The sequence below is a fragment of the Nannospalax galili genome, unplaced genomic scaffold, assembly GCF_000622305.1.
Source record: "Nannospalax galili isolate Female #2095 unplaced genomic scaffold, S.galili_v1.0 scaffold87, whole genome shotgun sequence".
Lineage (NCBI taxonomy): Eukaryota > Metazoa > Chordata > Mammalia > Rodentia > Spalacidae > Nannospalax > Nannospalax galili.
The window spans coordinates 9,485,525-9,505,208 of NW_008360320.1; the positions used below are offsets into that span (position 1 = coordinate 9,485,525).

The window sequence follows — 19,684 nt, forward strand, 5'->3', positions numbered from 1 at the left end:
TAAGTATAGCTGTTGTGCTCAAGTATCACTTTCTCTCCAAAATAGTTGAATATTTTCTAGATGCTCTTTTAACCCAGTATTCAAGACTGGTTGTAATGGAGGCAATATTCCTTTTCTAATATAGGCTATTCCTTGCCTTTAGAGGGTATGCTTGATTAACTAGTACAGATTCCTCTTAGCACATCTCAGATGAGTGTCAAAGCTCTAGCTATGAACATGAATCTGAAGGTCACATCTATGTCCATAACTTCTCAGAGAATCACGTCAGTGATACCAGCAAGTGGCCACAGAGAGGTTCCATCTAGGATTTTGATAAAGTTCACACTGTAACTGCTAATTGTAGGGACAGATCTTTGGACTATAACCTGGAAGGCTTTCCACTAAGACTTACATCAAAGTATTCCTCAGAGAATGTATCTCATTTCCCAAATTATTCTCCAGTGAATTACCTTGTTTTGGATTAGCTGAGTCTGAGTTTTCTGGTTTTCTCATCATTCATCTCTGTTCTGTCACTCCCTTCTATGGCTACAGGCATGCCTGTGGTGTCCTGGTTTATGGGTAGGTCTAGTTTGTGGTTAGACTGTATAGCTATATATGGAATACTTTATCCATGTTACATGTGTACTGTGGCACCTTGAGTTGAACATCACCTTCTTTAGTATCTAATCATCTTTCCTATGTTTAACAGTAGCTTTCCAACCAATACATAGTTTCTTCCAGATTATTCACTCATCCTACAACTATCTGATCTTTCTGATTAAAAGGGTATGAAGTACACACATGAATAGATGAAGCTTATGATAGAGAATTATTATCTCTAATCTCATAGGGAAGTCTGATTTTTAACAACGGGTCTAACCTTGCTTGCCTTTCTATGTTTCTGACTTTTTCAACCAATAATTATATGAACAGATTCATAACCAAAATCAAAATAGGCTTGTTTCTTCTTTTGACATGTTTTGTTTCTAAAAAAAAAAAAAGAAACATTAAATGAGGTCCTGTCAAATTCTTTACATAATATTGAATGGTCTTCTATGTTAATTAGCTTTTTTAAGATAAAATATTGGAACAGGCTCAAGGCCCGAGTGTATTTCAAGTGTGGAGTCACTTCAAGTATTTTGCTGTTCCTCGAATGAACGTATGACAGACCTGACGGAATAATGGCTTTTCTGACTTTTAAATTATTTTGAATTTCAAGATACTAAGATATCCTCAAGACATTACTTTCAGACCATCTGCTTTCTTACTCCTCAGCCTCTAGTTGTGTGATAGATTCCTTCATTGTGAGGTTAACTAAGGCCAGGGCTCTTCCTGCTCCATCTTTTCTTTTCCTCCTATGAATTTGAGTTATAAGTTCAAAGGGACATGCTATGAGTGATATATTCAAGTTAATGGTCCTCACATGTGTTTAACTTGGATGACATCTCCTCTAAAATTTCCCTCCTGTCTAATATGGTTAGATAAGAAAATCATTTTAAAAATTGGAGTGCAACAACAGTTGAAAGAGATCGAAATTTGTCTCTTTTGCTCTGTGTTTCTAAGGGAATTACATCCTCTGGAAACATCAGTCCTAGTGGCAGATTCTTAGGCAGCGATCTGCACAAGCTATCCACCATAACAAAAGCATGATTTGACAGTTGTGTGCATCTCAGGAAGGCATTGAGTCAGGCAATTGTATGATTTTGTTCAGCTATACAGCTTATACTTCTGGGCAAAATTCAAGGAGTAAATAACATCAAAGTTTTAATTTTGGACAAAGTTCAAGAAATAAATGCATAATAAATTTTCTTACACCTATTGACCAGAACATTCATGATGTATTTGTTTTCTAAATTACATCTTTTACATTTTGATTTTCTTGTATGTCCAGGTATACATATTATTTTTCACTATCATTGTTGCTAAGTATATTTGAATCACTTGTTCAAAACCTGATAAAGAATTGCTTCTTATCTGGGTATATTCTAGTGAGCACAATGATTCAGATCTTTTTCAAAATGAGTACGGAAATAGGTAAATATTATACAGCTTCATATTCTTCAACACCCCAAAATTGATTATATCATTATAGAACAATGTTCTCTCAGCTTCATGAAGAGTTTGCAACATTTTTAATGGTAAATTAAAGGTAAGAGAGTAGAAACACTTGAAGATAGAACAGACAGGATATAGAATTGTATAGCGAAGGCCCTGAACTCTTGGAAAAATATAAGAAATTATATATTATAAGCAGCTATTTCTTTTTATAAAATTTAATTGTTTTGAATTTACTGGGTCTTTTCCCTAAGCTAACTACCAAGTCATCAAAATACATTTCCAGAAAACTTTCTTTGTGTAAGGTACACCTGATTTAAGGAGGGGAAATTTTTTTTCTATTCCTCTCCCAAGTTCTTTTTTTTCTTTTTCTTTTTTTTTCCCTTGCGTGAGAAGAAAGTATTCAGAACATGGTTTTAAACAATGAAAACAATAATAAGAGTTCCCAGGGGGATAAGGAAGCGAAGAGGCGGTTTTGTTTAACTTATCTATGATAAGGCACTTTGGAGCTTTGGTTTTTATGAGTTGAAGAAAGAGATGTACATGACACTCCAAATCTTCTATTATGACAGTTTATGCTTTCTATACAGCTTATTTAGCCCAAATGCCTGGGAAATAGACACAATTACCACCTTACGGAATGCTACTTAGCTTTAAACGTTCCCTACAGATTAGAAAGCCACTGCATCACAATTTATCTCAGTGTCTCGAGTTATTTCTTCCTTAAGCTTCTGAATATTTTCATGCAATTTAAAATTTAAATCAAGATTTCTTAGAAATAACTATAATAGAAAAAGAAAGAAAACATTTCCCACACTACTGGAATCTGTTCCTGTGAAATAGCCGCGTCCTATGCTCGTGTAAACTTTAATCATTCACTCTTTCAGCTGTTATCAATTTAAAACCAATGAAACTCCCACACTGAGTCCATTTGAGCAGTCAATTTTAATATCTCGAGGCATCTGTAGTTATTCTGAATTGGCTGCAAAAGCAGAACTAACAAGTTAAGCTCTAACCATAAGTCGACATCAGGCTGGTAAACCATACATCAAACACAGACAGTTAGTCAATACTCCAGTATGAAAAACCAACTAACATTTTTAAGAAGAGCGATATATTCATAATACGTTCAGTAGTCTGGTTTGCATTTCTTCCTTGATGGCTGGGCATTCAGCTTTCTAGTCAACAGGACAGTTTTCAAGCTCCCAAAGAAACGTTTATGGGAAAACTGGTCACTTGCGATCTTTGGGTAATATTTCTTTTAGTGAGAAAAGAAAGGAATTGAGGGTATTTGCCTTTGTGAATAAGAATCTAGAAAGTGTCTTAAATGGTTGCTTTTTATAAGAAAACAGCCATATGTTCTCGATCTTTGAGCACTGCTCTAACTTCAAATATTATGTCATCGTCAGGCCATGTGTCTCAATTTTGTGTTTGGAAAACATGGCTGCTAGAAACACCTCTTTCCCTCCCGGGAGAGACTTCCTGCGGGATTTGCCACCGGTAGAGAGAAGTCCACAATGAAGGAGGGGCATTCCAACAAGATCAAGGCAGTCCTCACTTCCATCAAACCGTTTCTAAATTTTGGGCGATGGAGCCCTGGGGGAGGAGGAGTGCAGGGTGTTTATGACATTTAGCTGCCTTCCTCAGAACTCTTTTATGTACTTTTATCTTCAAAAAGAAAGAGCATATTAAAAGAAAATATCTAAGGAGGAGCAATACTACATAAAGTTTATGTTTTCCCATCTTTTGCCCCAGAAAATGCTTTGATAAAACATACTTGGAGTAACACAGTCAATTTCAAAGGAAACCTGAGAGGTTCACCTTTGAATATTGTGGTTTGACTGGCATGGAGAGACAGCTAATTGTGATTATTCAAATTCTGATCTGACCTATTGCCTTCCTCCCACAGACAAACATAGAAAATGCCGGGAAACGTGATTTTGCAATTGGAACTGTTTTCCTAATGAATGAGTTTTACAGTGACTGAGTTAACTTCTTTTCTGGGCTGAAGTAAGCTTACCATGTCAGCCTGTTAAGCATCTGGGATCAGAGGCCTGCACCTCCACACCTAGCTTGAGGGTGGATAATTTTTAATCATTAATAAGGTAGGGTAAATCAGCAAAAGGGTGGTAATTTTATTTAGAACAGACCTGATTTGTTTTTAATCTTGGAAAGTTATGGAATATTGTTGATATGACAGACATGAATTTGAAGGGAAAAAGATTTGTAAGACCAACTATCAGTAATGGTAACAGTTACCAAAACCACTCACTGAATCTTAGGATATGTCAAATTAAATGTTCTCATTAATAGTTTGTAATTCATAGCAGACTAACACATCTGCTGAATGTGGTCCCTGATGAGCTACTTGTTGTGAAAGCTCTTGTGTATATCATTTTTAGAGACACATTCAACACTCATATACTGTAGATTTTTTAAAAATATTTTGTTTATTATTTTTATTTTATGTGTATGAATGTTATGCCTGCATGTAGGTATGTGCAATGCCCATGGAGGACAGAAGAGGCTATTGGAGCCTCTGGAATTGGAGTTACGGACAATTGTTAGCTGCCATGTGGTTGATAGGATCTGAACCCGGGTCTTCTGCAAGAACAGTCAGTGTTCTTAACCACTGAGCCACCTCTCCAGCCCATACCATAGATTCTTAAATCCTGCTTAACTGTACATGAGGAATCTGCAGACCTCTGCTCTCAAATGCTATGGAAAATTCAACTTGTCTTGTTGCATATGAAACATTTAGCTATCAATTTGTTCAGTTTCTAGATTAGGACGAAATTCTGCTTCAACCTCCTGGAATGATCTGTTTCACCACAGAATGAAATCTCCAGCTAATACTTGGTATGCAGAGTAGAATTATAAAAAAAAATATACTGGAGAAAGTTAATACTAAGGACTGGCTTTGGCTGTTGTTAACAGGGCCTAGAGAAAATGTGAAAAGCTACCACAAACTAAGCTGAAAAACTATGGCCTGCCTGGGAAGCCAGTGATGCCTGTGAGAGAAAACTGTGCTAATGGTATCTCACCTGTGCAGAGGTGGTTTTGAACAAGAGCCTCACATCTTCTCACAGAGGAGAGACTGAGGCTGTGATGAGAGGCTTGAAACAGTTATGGACTACTTCTCTAGAGGGCAGCTGCCATCTGACACCAAAAGGAAATGTCACAGAGGACTGACTTTTGATCACCTGCAACTAACCAGGGATTTTCTTTGGGAAATGTTGCTCACCTTGGTTTGTCTGATGATAGCATATTCCAAAGTCTAAAAACACACATGAACACACACATACACAGACACACACATACATGCAATACACATTCACAAACATATACATGCACACACACACACACACAAACATACACAGATGCATACAAACACACATACAAATGCAATTCGAGATACACAGCATATGCTTAAAGCATGGTATACACTCATAGGGTGAAGCTAAGTCTAACTGTGTACATACTGCTTCTTTATTCACTCTCTACTTCTTTATAGAAATCTGACAGCCCTTAGCCTGGAAGACTAAAACACATAGCCAAATACAATACTTTTAAATGATAGCAGAGTTATACCTACTCTGAGGAGTATATGACAAATTCCATATATAAAACCAACACTTTTCACCAGGACAAGAATGAGAATGGGATTGAGAGGTCACTGACTGCAAACCAAATACCTGTTTCCCTAATATCTTCAATTTGTGGTTGGTCAAACCCATTTATGTTGAGCATATGGATCTGGAGGGATGGTTGTATATGCAAGTTGCGTTCTCATATAATACTATATTCCAACTAATGTCTGTAGTAAAAGGTCTCCTCCCCTAAGAATAAATTCTTGAACCATAAGGAAACCAATTTGTTATACTGGCTTATCTTTTCCCTCTTAACTAAATAGTCCCTTTCTGGATCCCATTTTCTTTCATTTTTCCAAAGTTAAACTCTTTTTAATATCTCATAAGGCCCTAATCATTTCCTGCCCAGCTAACAGGCTGTTGAAAGACATAGGCTCACCATGAACCCAGGTGCACCATTTCCAACATTTCTCCATCTCATGGTGACCAATATTTATTATTAAACAAAAGCTAGCTATGTGATAGTCTATTACCAACACATTTGCTCCTAAGAGCCTTTAAATAACAGAAACTGCCTGGGACCTATTAATGCAAAGGAACCAGGAAGCTTGTAGGCCAAGATAAAGAAGCTTAAGGTTGGCTATTAATTTTGGCTATTATTAAATCATGACATAGCTCACATGTAAGGATCACAGTTCAATTATGAGCCATAAAGAAGTTTGAAGAAAAGAAGATTTACAAGATATTTTTAAGCACATTAGTGCGTATTGTGGAAGTTGTGAGAGTACTTCATGCCCAAGTAATGATAGACCCATGCCCTAGTATATAAATCCAAATATAATTATTCTCAGGCTAACACTGAGAAAGCGGCAGAGTTGAAGCATGTCTCTATTCAAAGCTGCATTGCACTGATGCTCAGACATATTTTGCTGAAATTAACAGTGTGACAATAAGGTTATTTTGCCATATAGTCATTCTAACAAATTATTTTAAAATACTTTGCTTGACTCAATGATTTTAGTATTCATAAACACGACTGTTTAGGGTGCTTGGGGCTGAGAACTTCATCTGCATTTGGAATGACAAATATTTCTTTACTTCTCAATGTAATTGACATATTTTACATAAGTGCTATAACTTTTCAAAGACATTATTTTCTTCTTTGAAAGAAACCTGAAACAATTAGTTGTGTCTGTGGAGGTAATTACCTAAATGTTCCAGCAATTAGATGACACTGTGTAAGTGAATGTAGTTGGGAAGGAAATGAGCACATGCCAATTTACAGACTTTTATAAATAAATATATATTTTCATAATTTACATATTTAGTAGTCTTTACTATAATAAAATTACCAAATTGATGGTCATAAGCCAGACTCAAAATTTCAACTCACTTTTCTTGAAGCCAGTGCATTCTATTATTCTTGCCTTCCTTAGAGACTTGACAGATATTTGAGCAAAATCATTGATTTGATAGAAATAGAATGACCATAAGTAAACAGAAATGGATGCTTCAAAAAAATGAAAGAGAATATTTTTAAATTAAAAATCAAGTCTTGGAGCTAGAGATATTGTTCAGTGGTTACAAGCACTGGCTGCCCTTGCAAAGGACTCGGGTTCATGTCCTAGTACTTACATGGTGGCAAATAACTGTCCATAACTCCAGCTCCAGGGGATCCAACAACCACTTCTGACTTCCACAGGCATTGTACAACATGGGTGCACTTACACACATGCAGGCAATATACACGTAAAATAAAAAAATAAATAAATATATAAAAAATCAAACCCCTAAAGCAACAATAAATTCTAATTTACATCTTCAAACAATTTAAAGAAACACACATATTTCCACATTCTCAATGAATGTGTATAGAGTGCTAGTGCTATTAGGGATGGGGCAGGATGGGCACAAAGGCTCTGGTCTCATGATGTGGGAAAAATGAGACATACAAAAGAAGAGAGAAACAATATGTCTAGAAAATTGAAATTATGATCACTCTACTTGAATAAATATAAAGATTGAGAGATAATGCTGAGAATTCTTCCAGAATATGAGAAAAATTAAGATAGGAAAAAAACAACCAAGATGAATAGTCCCTTAATAAAGATAATCACATAATGAAGCTCTCAGAAGAGGAACAGTGCACACCTGAGAGGAGTCTGTCAGCGTGGAAACAAGGCGAACACACCAGAGTTGAAAGGAATTGTCATACTTGGAATTAAGTGCTAAGCAGAACATATTTGAAAACTATATACATTATATATATGTAGTTTTGTCAACTATATACATTATTTATCTAAAAAAACTTAAATAAAAATTCCCAGTGATTTTGAGAGGAAAAACAAGCATAACCATATAAAAATAGGGCACTTATGAAAGTGGAGCATTCAGTTCTGTCATAGAAGCAGTGGAATTTTATACCCAACTGAGCTACTGGTAAAATATGTGGGCATTAGTTGGGGCCAAAGCTCAGTGGTAGTGCTTGTATAGCATGTTCAAGGTTCTGGGTTTGATACTCAGCACAAAGAAAAGAAGTCCAAAACAAAAGCAAACAAAGATAAAACCTATCAAAAACTTGCCCTCGTTGGCAGACGGGAGTTTTCAAAGCATACAAACAAAAATAACGTGTGGGCATACTGAAGGTATTTTTAGATAATCACAGTTCCATGATTTCTAAATAGGTTAATGGATCCTGTTTCACAGTAATAAAAAGGGATTAGAGCCAGAAGGAAAAATCATGGGTTTTTATAGGAGAACAAATACAACCCAGAACAGCTAAAGAAAATCAGACGTTTTAAACAACCATTCCAAGCTGAGGATCTTTTACGAATTCGGAAGATATTCGGAAGAGAAAGCAGGGTGTGGTAGATTAGAAATACAAACCCGGAAGATGAAAGTATTCAATGACATGAAAACCAAGAAAGCAAGAAGAAAGAAAAACACTGTTTTGGGGGTTGGCACACAAAGTCACAATCAAAATATAAATCAAGTTGAATGGTAATATGATTTTCATTGAATTTTGAAGCATAATCTTTGAAAACAAGAATATCATCACTGGTGAGACCCACAAGCCATGACATTGGACCCATGGATATGTTAATCCAATCTAGAACACTACTTGACCAAAGTGTGTAATATTTACTTGGTCAAAATCAAGCTCATTGTTGTTTTTGTTCACATTTTGATACAAAGCATGGGCAACAAACTTAAAGGCATGCTAAAGCAGAATGAAAGTATTAAGAGAACTTTCAAATAGAAAACCAGGATGACCTTTCTGACCCTGACCAAGGGCATTAGGTTTTGAGTGTGGGAAGAGTTGTGCTTGGGAAGAAAGGAAGAGGAGATCCAGTATGTGGTACTGCAGCAGATGTAGATGACCAATGGAAAGTGGACATGGGGTGCTTTTGAGTTTGTGCACCTGGGGACAAGACAGGGCAGGTGAGAGGGGTTTGGTGAAGCTGAGTCAAGTTCATGCCTTCACCAGGGAAAACATAAACTACTGTTTAAGAGTGATAAAGCAAAACCTCACAACACTAAAGATAAGATAGTAGCAGAAAACAAACCGGTCTGTACCTACACAACAGCGCTACAGGGCTGTGGCGCCTACCTCCAGAGGACCCGAAGACAGAAACCAAAGTGATGTCACCTTGAGAGAAAATGGAATGGGGCTGGAAACATGGCTTTGAAGCATACATCCTGAGGTGTGCTGTTGACTCTTTAAATAGGTTCTTAGTATAAGGACTAAAAGTGGATGTAGTGCGATGCTAATTTCAGTTAGGTTTGTTTACAATAAGATGAACAGAATTGTTTTCTAATCACACAATCCTATTATTGCTATATAATCACACAATTCTATTGCTACACAATCACACAATTCTATTATTGCTAAAAAACACCAACCACAACACTGAATGATAGCTGTCTTTTCTAAAAATGTAAATCTAAGTATTTTTTGTTCACAGAATTTGTGCTATGATTGAAAAGATTACAATAGGACAGCTTGGCTGAAAGAAACTAAAGAACATACCTACCACCCTAAAATATATCCTTGTGCCCATAATCTACATATTAACTGCAGTCAAGTTGTATGTCTAGTGAGAAGCTCGCTGTCATAAACTCCCTTTGGTGTCATGAATACACTTGGGCAGGTGTTTGGGGTCCTGCTGCATGGCAAAGGAACTGCTCTACCCATCTGAGCTGGGAAAATTTCTTCCCATTCTACAATTATTCAGACTTATCTGCTGTCTTGCTTACTTATTATATTTAGTATCACAATGTGCTTTTCTCACTAAACATATTAAAGAAATTAGAAAATGCAACCCATTGAGGGACTTTCCAGATCCAGATTCTAGCCAATGTGATCACATTGTGGCCAGGTCTCCATGACTACAAAACACAGGTTTTGAAGAAGGAGTCTGTGGCACTCTGCTGAGTGTCAGAGTTCACTGAGGGCTGATTGAATTCAGAGCTCAGTTGCCACAACCTTTGGAAACAGTCCACAGAGAAGCAAACATTGGGATGTGGCCAGATCCCTTTAGAAGCAATCCCGGGTGTCGAGGACCACAAAAGGCTACTAGGGACCTTCCATCCACATCTAGAAGACCAGTTTAAAGTACATGATACAAATTCTCCTTTTAAATGTGCTACAGATTCATTTTTAAGATCATTAGCACTCCTTCTAAATATTATTTTTAAAAATATTTTATTTATTATTTTTATTTTATGTATATGAGTGTTATGCTTGCATATAAGTAAGTGCACATGTGTCCCGCAATGCCCACGGAGGACAGAAGAAGCTATTGGATCTGCTGGAACTGGAGTTACAGACAGGCGTTAGCTGCCATGTGGGTGCCTGGATTCAAACCCAGGTCTTCTGCAAGAACAGTCAGTGTTCTTAACCACTGAGACATCTTTCCAGCCCCTTTCTAAATATTCTTCACCTTGAAAGAATTATTTTTGTTTCATTTCTTCCCCCTTCTTTGCCTTACATATGCTAAGACACTATGCTGAGGTACTAAATTTGACTGGCTGGGTACTTTAAATATTGTTTTAATGCATTTTACTCAGCTGAAGAATAAAACTCAGTGGAAGGCTTGAGAAAAGTTCATAGATAAAATTGAAACAAGCCAGGAAGTGCCTACATTTGCATAACTTGATCTGTATTTGGAAAAAAGATTCCACTGAAGACAACAATGGAAGCTTATCAAATCAGAATTACACATAGATTTTCCATAGCTCTGCTAATGAATACTGACTCATTGGTGAGCTATGGTGAAAACTTAATGGAGCTCTAGCTGGGAACTGCACGCATGTCAGTCGTAAACTGCATTAGCACCAGCTTCCAGGCTGTTCTCAGACTCTTCTAGAGGGTGCTGCAGATGTTTATTTGCTTTTCAAGTTTTGACTTTAGTAAGATACTGTTGTTGAATTAAGATGTCTTTCATTTTGTCAAATCACAAAAATGTAAGCTTCATGTAATGTTGGAATTGTTTGGGCTGCTAATTTATTTTCATATCTTTTAAGAAGGCAGGTAACCTGCAGTTGAATCTTTCTATAAAAACAATAATCATCTATAAGATGAACTCTAAGGTAGAACTGAAGGCTGATCAATGAAGTTGACTTGACAGAGTACTACTGAATGCTTCTCAAGGTATGATTATGCCCATTTAATAGATGGGAAAGCTGAGGCTGAGGAAGCTCATGATTTCTTCAGTGTCAATGGGCATGATTGGTAGAATCAAGACCTGAATTCTGATTATGGTAACACCAGGATCCGTGTCTTTTCAGCCCTAGTGGCTGAAGGCTATAGGATTTTCTCCCCCTCTACCTGAGATACATTTGCAGAGGTATCTCCTCATTTCATTTTAGAGAGAACTGTCAATGTCTTGTGCCTCCATATTTCTTCCTAGCACTCTCTCAGACTGACTCAGGGGATCAGGAAACATCATCCAAATCAGGACACATCTGACAGTGATAAAACAACTGCTATTATGTACGCTGGGACAACTTCTGTGAATGGGTGCAGGCCTGTGGGAACATGCTGCCATTCTGACAGGCCATCCCCCAGGACATCCCTTTTCTGCTTCCGCTGCAGAGCCCAGGTCCTCTGCTGCCAACACTAGCGATTCCTTCTTCCTGTGATCTACCACCAACTTTATCTAGTCAAGGATCATTTTCTGGACAACTATTTTTCCTCTGTTACACAGCAGAAAATTTAACAAATAACCTCAGAAGATGAAACTTTCTTGTACCTTTAATAAGCCCCTTTTCTTGCATGGTTTTCAGAGAAGGTCTTCGGGTAATAAACTTCTTCAATCTGCTTTTAACTCGGTTTTTGTCACTTGTATCAGAAGCACTATGATGCAGTCGGAACACTGGAGATTAAAAACAAAATCAGTCTTTCAGTAAATTTCTATATATGATTATTACAAATGGAAGTGTAAATACAAGTGGAAGACAGCAGCTACTGAATGATTGCCTTTATTAATGACTCAGGCCCTTCTGTCTAGGTAAGGATTGGAGCAAAATTTCTCTATATAAAAGGCACTGTCCTAATGTAAGCCTAATGTATAACGAGAAAGGCCTTAGCCTCAATTCATTTTCACTTCCAGTCCCCGATATTGAACACGGCAACCTTTCTCTAGATAATTTCACCTCTTTGTATCTAAACATAAAATTACAGTCAAAGAAAATGTCGTCTAAATCGAAGGAGTGCTTTATACTCTGTTAATTTCAATTAATGCTGATTACATACTATTGCTAGGTAAGGCATATTTGAAAGTTCTCTTTGTACAAATAGTTTTGTTAGTCTTCCTTTTTACATTGACTCCCATGACTTCTTCTCTGAAGCAGATACTTCTTAACCTTCTTATTGATGTATAGATTCCAAAATATGTGAAATTTGGAAATATAGATTTGCCTTGGAATTTTTATACCTTCATAATTCCTCTACCCTGGTTTCTATTCTTGATTTTATTTTCAGAGTAAAATGTGTGTCAAATTCATTCCTGAACAAAAACTTGCTGAATGTCTACTGATCATCACACTCCATAATAAAATCTACGAATTAAAACGGGCTAAAGCTCACAAGGTTGGGCTTTCATTGAGCGTACACATCCACCACACTCAAGGGCTGTCGTTAGTAATTGCTGATGGCAATTTGTTTTGTCTGTAAGATAAGAAATTTGCCTTAGTTCAGTCTCCACTGTTTCAGCCAAATTATCAACAAAAACATAGTCTATTTCTAAACATCTGCCCGATTCAGAGTGTGAGAAATCATATAAGTAAGTGGTCACATGGGTTATATATGCATCCTCCTTCCTCCAGCTTGGACCACAGGCAGAATGGAGCTTCACTTCCAAAGCTGGAAGCTAAGATGAAGCATCAGGCTGAGAGGGCAGGAGGAAAAGATTGCATTATAGATAAATACATATAGATCTACCGTCTACCTATTACCAGCCATCTATTTATCAAGTGAAGCGAGAATAAAAAGTACAGCCACTACTGTGAGAATCTGCAGCTTGCAAAAGTTGAGAATCACTGTTACAGATCAGCTACTGTGCTTAAAGGAATAGGCTATGGAGGTACTTGGTACTAGGGAATTAGGGCGATAAAGCAGAACCAGAGCAGTCTGATCACCTGTGGTCCTTGTGTGTGTTTTAACAGTGAGCAATCTTATCTATGCCTTCCATTGAGCTATGCGAATGCCATCATCTTACATGAAATTTTCAGTAATAATTGAAGAGGTGCTGCTTAGAACTGTACTAGCCAGTACAGAAGCCACCAGCAGCTTCGGGCCATTGAGCATTTAGAAATACATGTTGTATAATGATATTTTGAATATTTTCAGCTAATTATTAAAAATACTTATATGCTTATTTTACTTTTATTTACATGCTTTTTTCTATCTGCATGTGTATATATGCATGTGCATGTAGGTCACCATGGATGCCAGAAGAGGGCAGGTTCCCTGGACTTGGAGGCCCCTGGACTGGTGGTTATGAGCTGCCATATATGGATGCTGGGAACTGAACTCAAGTCCTTTGGAAAAGCACCAAGCATTCATTTTTAACTGCTTAACCAAACTCATTTCGTTTTATATTTTTGAAACCTGGCTACTAGAAATTTTTTATATTACATATATGGTTCACATTGTATTTCTGGACAACATTGCTTCATGATATAAAACTATACAAATTGGCCACCTATTTCATGCATGGAAGTATTGGGTTTAGTGATTTTGACTAGCACACAGGCTTGTGTATTGATAATGCAACCTGGTGATGGACATAGAAGTAGACCAGACTAAGAGATCCTAGAGGAGAGCTTGGCCTCAGGACAATGAGGAAAACAACAAATGCTCTTAGAACTTAAGCAAAAATTGATTTTACAAGAACAGGACTATTCAGACATTAATGGTGTCAACATTGTTTGATAAGAAGAATTATTTGAAGTGACATGCTTATATGACAGCATACTATCAGCTTTCATTCTGGCCAGCCAACACAATGACCACCGGTAAGTAGTATGTGACTAATGCTGTGGTCCAAGTTCTCAGGTGTGGGTTCTAATGTGAGAGTCTAAAGTACACTTAACATCCTTCCGAGTTCAGGCCTCGAGGAAATTTTATTCTCAAGTCCATCTTTGGAATTTTATGGGCTATCATTCTAAGTTTCTACAGGTTACCAAAGGTACTGCTTTCCATTTCTTTCTTTCTTTTTTTAAAATTTTTAAATTATTTTTTTTTTAGACTGTGTCTCCAGAAACCCCAGCAGGCCTGGAACTCACTATATAGAGCGGGCTGGTCTCCATCTCACAGAGATCAGCCTGCCTCTGCTTCCTGCGTGCTGGGATTAAAGCATGCACCACCACACCGGCATCATTTCTTTTTTTCCCAAAGATTAATTAACTAATATTTATTTTGTGTATATGAGTTTTTTGCCTGCTTATATGCTTATATGCTTATATGCACCATGTGCAGCTATCTAATGATCTGGAGGCCAGTAGAAGGCATTGGAACTGGAGTTGAGGATGGTTGTTAGCTGCCACATGAGTGCTGGGAACAGAATCCAGTGCCTTTAACTGCTGAGACACCTCTCTAGCTCCCTGTTTTCCATTTCATATCTTACCTCAAAATCTCTATGACAGAGTGTCAAGAAATGCAGGACCAGGCAAGGTACTTTTTTCTGCCATTATGGAACTCATAAACATGATGTGATTAGAAAGTACTTTGCAAATTAACACCCCCCCCACACACACATACACACATTACAAATGCTACATTATGAAAATAATTATGTAGTGAGTTATATCTTTTTGGAACCCCCTAGGTATTCTAGTGATAGTATTCTTAATTAGAGAGCTATATATGTATATTATATTGTTTTCAATACTACCATCTGGCTCCACATGTGAGAAATGTCTGTAAGGTGCATTGGATTGAAAATATGTTTCTAAATGCTTTATCTTCCTTTCTTCTTACACTCCCTGAGAAGCTCAGAGAATCTTGGGTAGATTACAGTTTTTAACACAGTCAAACTCTCCAAGGGTGCCAGTAATGATCACTTTCCGGAGCGTCAGTTTCCATTTCCTGAAGCCATAAATAATCATCCTCAGACGACAAGTCAGATTACAAGGCCTTTGCTATCATTGTTTTGCTCATTTTGTTTTAAGAAGAGTTATGAAGAAGTTAAAGTCAACAGATGACTGACTGTAATACATGGCATACTTTTATTAACCAAATATCTTGAAAATGCTGTAAATATAAAATAAAAATGTAAGAAATGCCTGGCTATAAAGACAGGTCTATCATAGGGTCCATGCAAACAGCAGTAAAAGCCTTTGAATATTGTGCCTTACAAATCCGATTTTAACAGCCAAACTTATAAAACAGTTTACGCTTTTCTGTTGTCAAGGGAGAAAATCTTGCCAAATTGTTCATTTTAAGTAAATACAACATAACCAATTAAGGAAAGCAAAGTTTAAACACATGCCTATGATAATCAGGACATAGCTTGCTTCTGATTTCACTACTGATTTTCACAGAACTGTGTTCCTTCCATTTTCCCACAGCACCCAAGTGACCCCACACATACTTTTAGAAACTTGTAATCACACAGTGCAAATAAAAGGACAGTTTACTGGAAAATACACAGTGTGGTACAATAATCCATCATTTATGAAAAATGGAATTCAGCCTTTTCTTTTTCCTCAGAGATTCAACTACTTTTTGAGGGTGAAACTTCCTGCTGTTTAAAAGATTTATGTTAAGCCAATGAGCAGTTTTTTTCCATTCCCATTTAAACATTTATTTGAAAATGAAAAAAGCTGATAGAGATACAGTTTAAATTCTAAAGCATTTAATCTGATTTTCATAGGAGACCAGAGAATTCATTCTTGACTCTACATATTTTTACCTCAATGTGAGTTAACTTAATTGTACTAGCTTTCTGGGTTTTCTAGAACTGACTTACATTTCCTTTATGCTTTCTTTCCATTTTTTCACTGATGATGATCTTTTCTTTCAAGACCAAATGAATAGGATATTTTTCAAAGACTATAAATCTCAAATAACAGTATGCAATTTAAATCTCAGCACACAGAGGCAAAAAGCATTAGCTTTAAGCAGCATTCTTAACTACTTGAGAGATTTAATTGCTGCTAAGGCAGAGGGGAGACAAGATCCAGGGCTTCTGAAGGTGTTAGTATGGTGAGCTTTCTAAGATGATCTTCAGTTAATAGCATTACATGGGACAATAGGCATTAGTCCAACACAAGTTTTATACCTGAGTTGGCCACTAGGGCATTAAAACCACCCCTGGAGATAGGAGTGCCTGGTGCCACTGGGACCCTTTGTATACATCTATTTTTTCTCACAGTAGTAAGGGAGGAGGAGGCCACACATGTGGTCTCTACTACAGTTCTATTAAGGGTATGGGAACCACAAAAGAAAACCCCAAATCTTCCAGAATCTAACAGTTTGGATAATGTGATTCAGAATTGTGCATCTGCCAGAACTTTTCTTACTTGGGACTTTATTTTGAAATATTCCTTTGCCTGCCAAACTGCGGTTCCCCCGGTATTCCCATGTTACAGTTACATGTTTTTATTGTTATTTTTTTTAAGTTTGGAAAATCTAGGCCAGCTAAGCCTTCAGAAATGTCACTAAAAGAGAACAGAGTCTTCATCCTTCAGAAGCATAGCTTTGAGCAGCTTTCGGGACTACTTGCTTTTATTTTACTAAAGAAGTTTTATGTAGACCAGCTTCAGGTTTAGCTAGAGCATTCTGTTAACAGCCAAGAGTGCCTAGCCCTTCAGTTTCCATTCAGCGGGACATCAGGACAGAGCTGGCAGGAATGGCCAGCCCCATCAGCTGTGGTGTCCACAGGGGGAGATCCAGGAAGAATTCTCAAAACAAGGCTAAGTCAGGCTTTTATCCTTAGGGATTCCAAAACGCTTTCCAAACCATCCCAAGGACTGGGTAAAAGTGTAGAGTTGTTTCTGGTCATATCTCCCAGTACAACTTCCTTTTAGTTGGAATTACTCTGCTTGGGTTCTTTCTAAATTACTTAAATAAGAGCACCTTGCTCAAAATTGATTGGAAAGAAAATAAAGTTCATTAAATTTCTTTCCAGCCTCTTGTCTGATTCTTCTGGGGCATGCACACTCAGGCTAATAATGGGGGTGCCACAGGTGCCGCTTTCCTCTCTCCAGCACGCAGCTTTAGACCATGCAGAATTTCCCACATACTCCCTACATCAGAGTGGGCAAAAGGTGAGGTTTGGGCTTAATGTACTATTGGTCATATGATATTCCCCCAACATGCTCATTGTGAATAGAAGTCATAATTTCAATTCTTAATATGCAGCCTGAGAAAATAAGTTATTGAAACTTTAAGTAACTTACTCAAAACACAAATCATTATTAAATCTGGAAATAATTAGAAGAGTTAATGTAGGGATTTTAACAGCAGTACTTCGTTTTAACCACCTAATTCCCACAAAACATTACAGAAATACAAAACAGACTATTAAACTCATAGCAGAATTGTTTGTACACATTATATAGTCAATGACTCATATTTATGCTATATACCCTTTAATGGAAAAATGAGAATTTATATAAAGAAAATGTTTATTTTTAGAATAAATTATCTACTTAAATAGTCAAGTCTAACCTCATTTTTACATTCTCAGTATTAATAAAAAAGCTGGAAACTACTATCATTCAATCATATAGAAATTTCATGGGTACTTTCCCATATCTTCCATCTCTAAGGGGCTCATCATCTATGACACAAATTATTCTTTACCTTTTATGTATAGGCCTACTATTTTTGCTTTGCTGCTAATATACAATAGGTGTGTCCATGTTGATAATGTATTTTTTAGCTCTTTGTTACAACTTTCACAAAGTTTTAAGTTGCATAATGAGTACTTTCAATGATGGTGATAATGATGGCTACAATATTGAAGTTAAGAGCAGTACAATATCCATCCTTCCTTTCACTGAAGATTGATAAGTTTCTTTTGTGATCCAGGTTTTAAAAAGACCTTTGTACCTCTGGTTAAAGTTCTACTTCACTTCCAGAAAAACAAAAGTAAAATATAGACAATATATCTAAATAGCAATAATCTCTAGTGTCTAGAGAAACTCAGTGCTGTTGTTTCTCGAAACAGAATCAGCTGCAAAGTAAGATGTAGGGTCAGATCACTGGAACATTCTTCTACTGACTAGTTATTTTAACTTGCCTCCTTATGACTTGACACAGTGTCGGCAAAACTGTTTTGAGAGGCACTCAAAACTTTGATAAATTTGCTAATAAAGTAAGTGGTTCCTGAGCTAAAGCAGTAGCTGACTTTGAAATTTAAATTACCAAAGAACAGAGAAAAGAATAACACAGGGCATCAATCCAGACAAAGGGGACTGTGTAGTAGAAATATGTTTTCTATGAGGAAAGATGGAATATTCAATACAGGAATGGATACTTTCCCAGTGATAGAAAACAGGCACAGTCAAATCAAATGAAAAGAGCCTTACAGAGAACATGGATATCAGTCTCTAAACAGGGATCATCCTGAACAAGTGAGCTGTATGCATGGCAATTAACTGCATAGTAAGGCTCTAGAAAATTAACACTTAGTTCTTTGTGAAAAAAGCGAATAGTGTTGAAGAAGGAAATCAAATGTACATTGAAAGATATTACACATTTTAAGGTGGCTCTGGCTCAGACTCTAGAACCCTCTTAGCACTGTTGAACTTGGAAATATTGAAATCCTCTCTCAATATACAAATTTATAGTGAGAGCTACCAGAACAGACTGTGTGTGTACATTAGTTTGTACATTCCTGAAACTGTGCAAAGATGTATTCTTAACAGGCATAGAGCACGGTAAACTGTGACAACTTTGAAGCTTTTCTTTAACTCTTACAATTCCTGGGCCTACAACGCATCTTTGGAAAAGAATATACTATATCTTGTTAGAAAGAGAATGGCACAATGTATCCAATGTATCCAGAGAAATCTGAGGTACAACAGAAATATGCATACGTATGTATATATATATATATACATATATTTGAGAAATATATATGTATGAGTTTAAGAAATTTGTATTAAAATCAAATAATTATTAGTTTAGAAGAGTTTGTGTTTATTTGAATTAGAATAAGGTATGGGGCTGGAGAGATGGCTCTGTAGGTACAGAGCTTACCATATAAACACAAGAAACTGGGTTTGGATCCCAGTACCCACATAAAAAGCTGGGCCTGGTGCACATGTCTGTAACCCCAGCTCTGAGTAGCAAGGGAGAGAGGTAGATTCCTGAAGCTCACTTGTCAGCTAGTCTCAGCCAATTAATGACAACCCAGTGACACTCTGTCTCAAAATATAAGGTGGAGAGTGATAGAGGAAGACACCTGATGTCTACCTCTGGCCTTCACATACATTTGCACACATATATGCATACATACACACACATATATATATATCCCTCACACAAAAAGAAAAGAAACATTATAATATATGCATTTAAACACATGTATATAGCACTATATATA

At 36.8% G+C, this 19,684-nt stretch overlaps 1 protein-coding gene across 1 annotated transcript in view; it reads right to left on the reverse strand.

The window, feature by feature from the left end:
• The window catches only part of Arhgap15 (Rho GTPase activating protein 15), a 612,017-nt gene that overhangs the window by 209,809 nt on the left and 382,524 nt on the right, over nucleotides 1–19,684 (reverse strand). The window contains exon 9 of the mRNA XM_008825192.2: nucleotides 11,879–12,001. Within this exon, the coding sequence (XP_008823414.1) occupies nucleotides 11,879–12,001 (123 nt within the window). The remainder of the gene's footprint in view (nucleotides 1–11,878; nucleotides 12,002–19,684) is intronic.